The 12,072-nt window shown below is 35.4% G+C and overlaps 1 protein-coding gene across 2 annotated transcripts; it reads left to right on the plus strand.

The window, feature by feature from the left end:
* Positions 1–8,440: 8,440 nt before the first annotated feature.
* LOC105061443 (SWR1 complex subunit 2) lies at positions 8,441–11,426 on the plus strand (the record flags this gene model as incomplete). Of its 2 annotated transcripts, none has more annotated exon segments than XR_012143438.1 (3): positions 8,441–8,492; positions 9,245–9,457; positions 10,906–11,426. XR_012143438.1 is itself a non-coding variant. In XM_073262088.1 (3 exon segments), coding segments are annotated over 2 exon segments (262 nt in total), but the record flags the coding sequence as incomplete, so codon positions are not given.
* Between the last annotated feature and the right edge of the window lie 646 nt (positions 11,427–12,072).

Consider the following 12,072-nt stretch of genomic DNA (forward strand, 5'->3'; position numbering starts at 1 on the left):
GTTCATTGCCTACTCCTAAAGGTTAAGTGGGATAATAATTCTATAATCAGATTATATCAAATAACGCACATCATCGTCTGCCTTATCGTCTTGTACCATCCGATAAAGGGCATACTATATTATATCAGGAGGAAACTAGTATGGAACCTCATTTTGAGCCGGTACAAGCTCTGTACCAAGGCGTATCATCTACTATCGAGGTTTGTACTGACCCATATCGAAGTGTACTAATTTGTATTAAGGTGTACCAAGTAAAAATTGAGAAAATTGGTATGGAAGCTATTTCGATACAGCATGCATATCGTACCGAACCAATCATACCTTACCGAACCAATCGTACCGTACCAAACTAGTAAGGTACCAATACGGTACTCGGTACATGAAAATTTGTAGACAGCAATGTGGTCTATTCAAAGCAGGATATATAATAGATTTATGCAATAATGATTAAGGGGGAGTAGAGAAGAATATGTGGCAGAAAATAGAGGGAGGAGGAAAAGAGGGGAAGAGGGAGGAGATAAAAGGGCCAAATGTGGTCTTAAATCTTAAATTCTATCCACAATTAAAAAGAAGCCAGCATACATGTCTTTAACTCAATCCACCTTATAGAAACTTAAATTTCTATAAGTTTAACAAATTTTATTCCTTCTAGAACACTTTATGTCACACCTTGACTTGACGGCCCAGCGAGCATATGACAGATGGCCACACATTGATAGGGTTTAATCTCACAATACATGCAAAGCCTACCTTATTGATTGATTCACGTTCAAAACTCAAGCGGGGGCATAAACAAATAATGTAAAGTATTTATTTAAAAGAAATACTCCACAAAGAATAAGAATAATTCAAGATCAAATTTATTCAAGGGGAAGCTAACCAAATATTTTCTACTTCCTAAGCTCTTCACTGGTTGGTCTCAAGCTTCGTATATTCTTCTATATTTGACAAAAAAAAAAAAGTAGAGAGGATATGGGCTTTACTGGCTCGGTAATTTACTAAAATTCCTAATGGGATCAAGTTTAAAATGACATTTGACAAATATAAAATAAATTTTTACAAATACAAATAAATTTTTACAAATACAAATAATTTAATAATATTATGATGCATTCATCAACATAATTTTTTTTTCAAAATATGGCATGCATATTGGTAAATCATAAACTCTTAGTCTTTAGTGACTATAGCCACGATCAGTCCCAGACAAAGCTCAAAAGAGATTAATTTTTAAATATAAAATGTACGATCCATCAGCGTGTGCCAATGATTAGCCCCAACTGGCTAAGTCCGAAAGAAAACTAACTTTGAAACACATGGCCATGCATCACCCTATGATAGGGTAAAGCAAATGGTTTTGAGGATAAACATGCAAATCATCAGTGTGCGCCAGCGATCAATTTTGATTGATTGGGCCCAAAAGGACTAGCTTTGTCAATGATCAGTCTGAACTGACTATGCGCTGAAGAAACTAGTTTTTGACGTATGATCAATGATTAGTCTCGTCGGTTAGATCCAAATCATAGCCAAACTAGAAAGTTTTCATAATTTTCACAACAATTGATTTCTTACTTATACATAAGTATACTTGTTTTCATAAGCAATAACAATCAAAATTTCACATCCTATTTTTTTTTAACAAGGATGAAAATTGTTTTCTTTCAAAAATTCATGTGAAAATATGAGTAATCATCTCAAACGCTACAATTGAGCAAATACATCATTGTTTTCATAATCATGCCAGGATAAGAATTTATGCTTGATCTATAATTTTTGGATTACCTTTATTTTTTGTAAGCATCCATAATACTCATAATCATTCATATTTTTCAATTTCAAATATTTAAATATCTTTTCTTCACAATCATTTGTTAAAAACTATTAAATATGATCTCAATTGAAATATATGGCATACACAAGAAAATTACTAGTGGTAAAGGAAACTTGTCCTAAATCAATTAAATCCAAAAATCGCAGCCAGAGGAGCCTTGGGTTTATGGATTGGGCCAAGGAGTTGAAGGCTGTGATTTTTAGATTTGATTGATTTAGGACAGCAAATTTTCTTTACCTCTGGTGATTTTCTCGTATATACATATTTACTAGTTTTTAACGAATGGTTATGAAGAAAAATATTTAAATATTTGAAAATTAAAAATTTTGGAAAATATGTATTATTATGAGTATTATGCATGCTTACAAAAAAAGGCAATTCAAAAATTATAGATTAAGCATAAATTTTTATTCTAGCATGATTATGAAATCAATGATATGTTTTAATAATTGCAGCATTTGAAAAGAGAAATCATCTCTTATTCTTGCCTGAATTTTTGAAAGAAAATGATTTTCCTCCTTTTTAGAAAAAAGATGTGAAATTTCAGTTGTTATTGCTTATGAAAACAAGTATACTTGTGTATATATGAGAAATTGGTAGTCATGAAAATTATGAAAACTCTTTAGTTGACTTTGATTCGGATTTAAACAATGAGACTAATCAGTAGCCATACGTCAGAAACTGGTTTCTTTAGACAATACCCAGTTTGGGCTGATTGTTACAGAGCTAGACCTTTTGGACCTAGCCAGTCAAGGCTGATTGCCGGCATACGATGATGGTTCATGTGTTTATTCTTAGGACTAGTTTCTTTACCTATCATAGGATGAATTATGATCGTGTGATTCAGAGCTAGTTTCTTTTGGGATCTTAGCTAGTTGGGGCCGATCATTGGCATACATTGATGGATCGCATATTCTATATTCAAGGGCTAGTCTCTTTCAGGCCTTGCCATGGGGCTGATCATGGCTGTGGTTACCAAGGACTGAGAGTTTATGATTTATCGATAGGCGTGGCATATTTTGAAAAAGCAATTATATTAATGAATGCATCATAATATTATTAAATTATTTGTATTTGTAGAAATTTATTTTATACTTGATCCCATTAGAAATTTTGGTAATTTAGTGAGCCTATAAAACCCATATTCTCTCTTTTGTTTGCGGCTTGAGACCGAGCAGTGAGGAGCTTAGAAATTAGAAAATATTTGTTTAGCTTTCCCTTGAATAAATTTGATTTTGACTTATTTTTATTCTTTGTGGACTATTTCTTTTAAATAAATGCTTTAGATTAATTGTTTATGCCATTGCCTGAGTTTTGAATATGTATGAATCAATAAGGCAGGCCTTGCATGTCTATCATGTGCTCGGCTTGGGCCATCTAGGTCTGGGTGTGACACTTTACAAAGACAAATTCCTCAAAAAGTTTCCAAAACAAACTAGTCATTGGCTCTCAACCACCCACAGCTACTGTAGCATGACTATTCATGTTGCAGTATTATGAACAGTAACCAACCATTTAGGTTACCTAAATTGACTTCTTTTGTTCCTTCTAAAGTTGTGGATTTGAAGATCTTATGATACAACCTTGATTGCTGTTATTGTGTTTAAAAAAACACTAATGATTTCAATCTAAAACCCACAGTTAAAGAACTTTATATCAGCAAAATTCAGGCTATTGAATGTGATGCAATTCGGTCGCACAACATCCGTTTCCTCTATCTGGATCTCATCCCTGAGATCTTTTTCCAGAAGCTTGATCCTCCATTGAATCTTTATAATAGGATGATGAAGGCCTACATAAAGTTCTCTTACAATCAAATCATTCATTTGTTGTTTTGGTGTCTGTTGTTTTACAAGAAACAAGGCTTGGATCATCCATTTGATGGTGATTTTCATTGAATCCAACAAATCAATCATGAATGATCTTTGTATTACTTGATCTCTATCATCGCCTGTAAGGTTGCAACTTGATCTCACCATTAGTGCTTTTTATCTAAATCTTCATCATTATGATCTTCTACTTCAAAATAGTTAGTAGATCATCATTTATAGCATTCTCAATTTATGGACCTTCAATTGCAGTATCTTTGTGTGATGCAACTTTGTTCATATACTCTTCATATGAAGAAACTTTGATCATAAGCTCTTGATGAAGTGTTTCTTTAGCTTCTTCTTTCTTCTGACTCTTGCTTTGTATTTCATCCTTAAATAGCTTTTCAACACCTAAAGCCGCTGCAATTTTTAGCTGTGTCACAGTCCTTGATGTCACAATATTAGTGATAGATGTCACCCTATCATCCGACAGAAGATCTTTTCACATATTTTGCATGTGAAGATCATCAAATCTGAAACTCAACTCATTTAGTAACTGTGAAAGGGGAAGAAATGAAGAAAATAGGAAGGAATCAAGAAAAGACCAGAAGCATGGAGCAGGACCCTTTACCTCTAATACCAAACTGATGGAGGATAGCAGGGGTTTAGGGCTGCCTACATATAATGGTGGGTCTTAAGGCAAAGGATTATTATTATGGACCGTTTTGCTTGCTATCCAGGTTCTAAGATGAGGATACTCAATAAGAGAACTTGAAAGTTTGAACAATGGCTGTTCAGAGAATGTCTATTTAAGGCATCCTATATATAGGTAGATGAACCAAATCAGTGAAATCACCATCTAGATCTCTTATAGACAATCAAATATAAATCTGTAATCAGATTAGATCAAATAATCTACACAAAAATCTGTAGATAGCAATAATGGTCTATTCAAAGCCCAAAAAAGCAGGGATAAACAGCGGATTTATGAAATATAGAAGAAGATTAAAAGAGAGAAGAGAAGAATAAGTGGTAGAAAATACAGCAGGAGAGGAGAAAGAGGGAGGAAACAAGAGGGCCAAACCTGGCCTCACATCTTTAATTGCATTCACAATAAAAAAACCCAGCATATAAATCTTTTCCTTGATCCACTTTATAAATACTCTCAAGCATGATCCACAAGTTAAAAAATTTGAGTCCTTCTGGGACTCTGTAAAAGGATAGAGACCAATCCCTCAAAAAATTTGCAAAACAAACTGATTATTGATTCTCAACAATGCACTGGTGCTGTAGCATCACTATTCATACCATAGTAACATGAATAGCAATTGACCCTTTAATTTACCTAAATTGACTCCTTTTGGATCTCTTAAAATTTTCGATTTAAAGGTCTTATAGACTTGGCTATTATTGAACTTTTAAAAACTCTAATGATTTCAATATAAAGCTTCCAATTAAAGAACTTTAAATCAGCAAAATTCAAGTTACTGAATGTGATGCAAGCAATTCAGTCCTGCATCTCATGTTATTTGGCATTATCACACTCCATTATAACATAGCTATTACTTTTACTTGTACCTATTTAAATAAAATATTATTTCTTTTCAAAATTTAAATTCTGCTCATTTGATTTTCCTTTTGAAGATACGGGCCTATTAAAACAATATTTTTATCCACAAAGCAACAATTTTTTGGGCACCATTGACTATTATTTTCTGTCATTATATCATTAAATAACAATTCTTTAATATAAAAAATGATATATTATGTCTTGGGACAAATAATAATCATTATAACCATGATATAGTCAATGACAATTTTGATGGGAATTTGTCATAACAAATTAGTGCCATAATCGAAATCTTGGACCAAACTTGCTGCTTTAAAAAATTGCACCATCCTAGCTGGACCGAAGGCCTAGCTCTGATGAGTTATCAAATAACTATTTTGTTAAAGTTCAATTATAACAAAATAACATCATTTTTGTTGCTTTAAAAGGGAAAAAAAAATTTTGTTCCATTCCTGCCATATTGCAAGCATAGCTAGGATGAGTTATCAACTAACATTTCTATTGAAAGTCCGCTACAACAAAATAACACCATTTTTTACCACTTTTTTGAAAAGTAGAAAAATTTAGCCACCCTAGCCAGATAAAAAACTGGTTAGGAAGAGGAAATTTGAGATTTCTAAGCTCTAAAAATAGGAAAGATGGAAAAAAGAAAACAAGATAAATTGTAGAGGGGAACAAACAATTCTCAACTACAAATATTTTTTGTATACAAAACAGGATAGGGAAAAAACATGGACAATTTGATTTGCGTAATTTGATTGTTCATCTCTTGTTTGGAGTGTCAATCTTCATTTTACTACAGTAGTAAATAGGGATTGCTGAACTGTCCTAAACCACCTGATTTAGGGTGTCCCGAGTTGTGCCGGTGGTGGACCGTGATGATTCTGTCATTTGAAATGAGGAACTGGCAAAGGAAGGGGAGAGGTAGAAGAAAAGAGAGGAAAAGAGGAGAGGGAGAGAGGGCTATCGGAGGTCCCAAGGCTGTTGGAGGCGCTTTGCTCTCTTTCGATCGAAATAAAGGTGGATAGCCTCTATTTCTTTTTTTTTTTTTTTCATTTTGCTGATTTTTACTGAAGTTGGCAACTTTGTTAAGTAGGCAAAATAAAAAAAGAAAGAGGGGTCGGACCAGGAGGAGGGTCGGGCCCTTCCTTCTACCCTCTAGCAGCTTTCGTGGGCCTCTGGCAGCCTTGGTGGCCTTTGGTAGCCTTCGGTAACAATCTAGTAGCCCTTCCTCTTCCTCTCCCTCCCTCTTTCTCTCTCATTTCCTCTCTCATGTTGCTCCCCCATACCCTCACCGCCATGTCGGGCTGCGTTCCACTAGTATCTGCTGGCCTTCACCATCTCTCCCTCCTTTTCTCTCTCTCCTTTCCCCTTCCTCCCCCCCTCTTTTTCCCTCTCCCATTCTCCCTCTCCTCCATCCTCGCTGCTATGTCGGTTTGGGCTCGGCATGGAATGGCATGGGGGCATATACCGAACCATGCTGCCAGCCGACTAGTTCGGGCCTCGGTACCGGCACAATGAAACTTGATAGCAAGCATATTTTTTATTTTTCCATATTAGCTACTGTAGAAATTATTTTACTATTTCCAGATCATATAACTACTGGGATTAATTACAGGTGTAATATGGTTAGGAGTTAGTTTTATTGGGCTATAACAGGTTTGAAATGTTGATGTGGGAAAAACTCCAGAACTGTGACTCTTTGGCCCAGTGTTTTTTTTCTTTTCTTTTCCAAAATGGGATACTTGCTAATGATTTGATCTGTTTTTTCATATGACAGGTAACAAATTGTTTCTCTAATTTCCTCAGGTTGTCAGACACATAGAGGAGATTTGCGGCAGTGTAAGAGATAAAATGACTGCTCCTAGTCTCCCCTTCGATGTTTCTTGATTGGCCGAGACTAGGGGGTCCTGGCAGGCCCCGTTAGAAACTCTTAACCATGGGCTCAAATGTGGGCATCTGGTCAACTGATGAGATATTAGACTACACAAAAATGCTTTAGTAACTTAAAAGCATAACTGAATGGGTCACTAAGCTAGTGTGCTGTATTCCCTCTTCTCCCTTTGAAGTAGCACCATGAATTAAGCCATAGTTAAGTGAAGTGAATGGTACCAGATAGCTGAATGAATTTTCTGAGACCGCAACATTGCTCTAGTGAACCGAATAAGATGAGAGTGGACCGAGTAGGATGACAGTACCACTTATATATATATATATATATATAGGGTACAGATAAAACACTTTTCTTGCTTACGATGTATGCTTGGTTAGGCAGAATATAAGTAGAGATTTTGTCATGTAGTGATTGTGGTGGTTTGGTTGCACGCAAGATCCATAGATTCGCTGTCCTGTTTGCATTATGGCTTCTCTTTATTTAAATTTTTACTGTTTTAGTAGCTTTTTTACAATATCAAGCTTGTTGCTTTTCCCTTTCACCATGTTTTTTTTCTTTTTCTGATTTTAAATTTTATTTTGGTTATTTATATCATGGTTTTAGTGACATTTCAGAAGATTTGCAGTGACATTTATTTAAAAAGGTGCATTACCTCCATTATGGAATTGTCTGCTTATTCAATGAATAGAAAATTGTGAATTTTTTGTTAATTTATATAGTACCATTAGCAGATAAATTCAGAAGATATAATAACACATGTGAGAAGCATAACTACTGAAGTACCACCTGCTGCTGTACTAGCAGGCTGGCAAGGAAATTGGAACTACCATGTTATTTTGTGAGAATATTTGGCATGCTTCTCACAGCAGCATGCCAGATACTATCACAAAGCCATTGTCACATGCCAGTAAAGCACTGTCCTGGTACATATTTTGCGTGCCTTCTTGTGTGGGCCAGCACTTTTGGAACAATACCTTTTGGGTGCATTCCTGACCTGTGGTTGGAGGCGGCCTTATCTATTAAGGCTATACAGGGTTCGACCCATAAGAGAGGATATAATAGTCCTTCTGAGCAACACTAATGAAATCAAATATTTGGTATGTGGCTTGGTGGTTATGGTATGAATGACATTTGCGGGTCTCATCCAAATGTAAAACTTGGATGTTTAGAATGCATGGCAGTTTCAGGTCTGTGAGAATTAAGTAAATAGAGAAAATATCAATCCAATGACTCTCTTGCACACCTGATTAAAACTGAGATCTTTAATAGGCAATTTGTATGTTAATAGGCAATTGACTTTCCATACTCAATTGAGTTGTTATCTGGTATTGCAGGTATCGCGACCCAAAGACAGGATTACCTTATGCGACACAAGAAGCTTTCAAAGTAATTCGGGAACGGTAAACATTTTGTAGTTGACACTTACAACTGCATACATTGCTGATCTTTGTGACAACTTACTGCCATCATATGAATCTTTGAACTTGAACTCAAGAGGTCAATGATTTTAGAGTCTTATGACCTTAATTATTTTTTTTTGGTCTATATTCGTCAATTTCTTATTATATTGGACCTTGTTGATGAACAAGTGTTTAAGTATTTTATAGCAAATGGTTGCATAAAAGAAAATCATCAAGAGGCATAGCCAAGTGGAGCTATATCTACTTATTACTTGTGGCAAGATTGGACATGAGAGATTGAAACACATATCCAAGTATGATTTCTTAAGAGGAAAAGAATGAGACAGTGTACATGAGGAAAGAAGTTGGAATCTTATTTAAAGATAATATCAGTAATGCATTTCATCCTCTATGCATAATGAAGAAATGTGCTTTTTTTTTTTTTCATGGACAAGTGTTAACTTATTAGCAATTGGTTAATCCATGATATGCTCTTTATTTCAAGCATTCAGTGATTATGACGTACTTGATGTCTTTATTGAAAGGTATAAGCTGCTAAACTAATGGTCGTTTTTTTTCTTTTGGATATTTAAAGTGGTCAAAAGTAATCCATTTATCAACTCCTCAATCTATAAATAATATTGCAATTCTCCATTTTATTCGGCATTTAGTTTTTATTTCTAGCAGGCAGTTCTGGTACTGTGGGAACATAATTCTTTTGTGCTGACATTTGAACAGTTTCTTGCAAGAGGAATCTGATAAGAAGAAACAGGCAAAAATGGATTTGGGGAGTTTATTTGATTCTGTATCCGATCAAGGGTTTTCATGTAAGCGGCGAAGATCAGGAGCTGGAACAATGAATAAACCTTCTGATCTGCGATTAGGAGCTCGGTTTCGAAGTATACCTGCACTGGAAATTCTTGATCAAGACTAAATAGATGGAACCTAATGGTACATCTACTCCTCTTTTAATATAGTTTAATGTTTTCTTCATGATTTTCTACACCTCCAACCCCGGCAGACCCGCCCCTTTTTTGTCTGTTGTTATGATGTAATATGATGACCTCTCTTATTGATACTAATGGTTAAGAGAAATCAGAACTTGTCTCTATATCTATGCCTTATAACTTCAAGGGCATCTTTGGAAGCACAAATAGATTATTCATGCATAACTTCCCAGCATGAGAGGAAGTAAAAAGCAGTTGATGCCTGGGTGGGGAATTTGAGAAGATCGGAAGAGATGGAAGAGGGGTTGCAGAACATAGTGAACCTTTTATAGGAATAAGGTGGAACATTTTTTTATTCAAATCTCTTATCCTTTTTTGTTTTCTTGGATTGAGAGTTTCTACAACCTCCCCAGAACCCTTCAATTCCTCAACATCTTACTACTACAAAAAAATCCATTCATTCATCTGAGGCCCTAAAGCTTGATTCTTGTGAATAATTACGGATAGATCAAGATCACTCTACTACTCAAGACCATATTGATTTGCCAAGAATTAGTAAGGTTGCCATGTTAAATCACTCTGAAATGGCTCTTTGCATTTAGTCTCGCCTGCAATCCAAGTTTTCTTAATTGTTACAATGACAAATTTACACAATTATGCAGACTGTTACATCAGATTCTCATCCACGTTTGTAGTATTGGGCATGCTAATCATGTACCAGCATGGTATGTGGTATGGAATACCATTTGTCTGCTCTTGGTCTGTCGGTATGGGGTGGTGTGATTTTTTAAACTTCCGTTAGTGTTGATTGCACCGCATGCTCCAATGCAGCTACCATATAAGATCAGGCAATACGTGTTAGTGTTCATTTAATATTTTTTAAACATATATGCAACAGGATTAGCATTGTGCGGCTGCATATGTAGCATAATGATAATTATGCGACCATATTTGTGGGCCTTGTAGCATATTGTCGGACCACATATTTGGCCACTCCTATGAAACCTAATTAGTTGAGTTGAATATGAGTTTTAAACGGGATTGTTATGTATATATTAAATACATTAACTAGGCTATAATAAAAACTACTAAAAATTAAGTACTAAGTGGTAAACACTAATTCCTGGATGTTATTACTATTCATAATGCTATTATTTATAAAAGTGTTGTTATTATTATATTTACTATATATTTTTTGTATATGTCTCTGCATAACATATATGCACCATGCCCCCCAAGTCCCAAAATAAGAAAACAAAAACATACTGCAGCCACCTATAAAAACATTGTTTTTAGTTATTAATTAATAATTTTGAACACCTTCACAGTAGAAGTACATATGCCATGTTTGTGGTATACTATTAAGAAATCAAGATGATGTTATACTCTTGCAATTTTTGGTCCATAATCTTTCGTTGTTATTGCTTAAAGCTTCATTGTCCTTTTAAGCAGCTGAACCTTGGGAGAAAGCATAGAGCAGTTATCACTGGGTGCAATTGGAGGGAGATATGTGAAATTGCAGAGTGCCATCTCAGGAATGAGGAAAACGATGGTTCAGGGCTAATACCTTCTTGCAATTCACTATGAGAGCATCTTGTTCTCTTGATTTACATCTTTCATGCCAAAATTGTGTCATCGAAGTGCATCACTATCCATGATACGTAGTAGGCCTGCTGGTAGAATGATAGAAATATTACAATCTTGTGCTGTGGCAGCATATGTGCAGGAGGGCTTGTGTAAAACAAACTTGAAGCCACCTGAATTTTGTATTCCTATTATAATGTGCCAGAATTTAGCCAAGATCTGTGATGTAATAGTAACATAATATATGATTTCTTCATAGTAAGTATATGTCATTGCTGATGGGCCTAACAAACTGATTTCAGCTGAGAGTTTGTAATCCAGGCCATGCAGGCCCAAGGCGATGGAAGAGGGAAATTTGCTGATTATAATTGATGAAATTTGTTGTCAAATTTGTTTCCTCAAAAAGGAATTTGTCAAAGGGAAAGTCATCGTAAAATTCAGTTAATTGAATCATTACGCAAATAAAATACTAGAAATATTTCGAGAAGGCGTGTCTATCTTCCAAGGTCTTGTTTCCTGGATCACAGAAGTTTTCATCTCTCTCTCTCTCTCTCTAACCCATTATCTCCGGGCCTCGTGGATGGACATGTATATAAAATTGATAACATTATCGTATCATTTTACTTTTTTGTCGATTTCTTGTGTATACTTTCAATTAGTTAATATGTGTGGTGACATTGTTGACATTGATGGTGTAAATAAAAATAAAGCCGCAGGAGTTGGGATGCTATCAGTTGTAAAGGTGCAAGTTGCTTCAATGTTGTAGGTTGCCACAAAATAGCCCCTAAAGATGATTCCTTGGAATTACCAGCACCAAAAATGAAAATAATTTACTTACATAGCAGACAAGAAAATTCCTTTTATGGGGCTCCACTTCCTGCGAACACCATCCTCAAGTCCGCAGACGACGCAGCGGATGGTTCATGCAAAGAATTATGACTCGCTGCAGGCCTCTTTGGCATCACTGACACTAAGGATTCAATTCTTCATGACTGTCAGCTGCTATCTCCCCTCTCTTTTCTGGGATTCCCCTCC

The sequence above is a fragment of the Elaeis guineensis genome, chromosome 8 (genome assembly GCF_000442705.2).
Source record: "Elaeis guineensis isolate ETL-2024a chromosome 8, EG11, whole genome shotgun sequence".
Taxonomy (NCBI): domain Eukaryota; kingdom Viridiplantae; phylum Streptophyta; class Magnoliopsida; order Arecales; family Arecaceae; genus Elaeis; species Elaeis guineensis.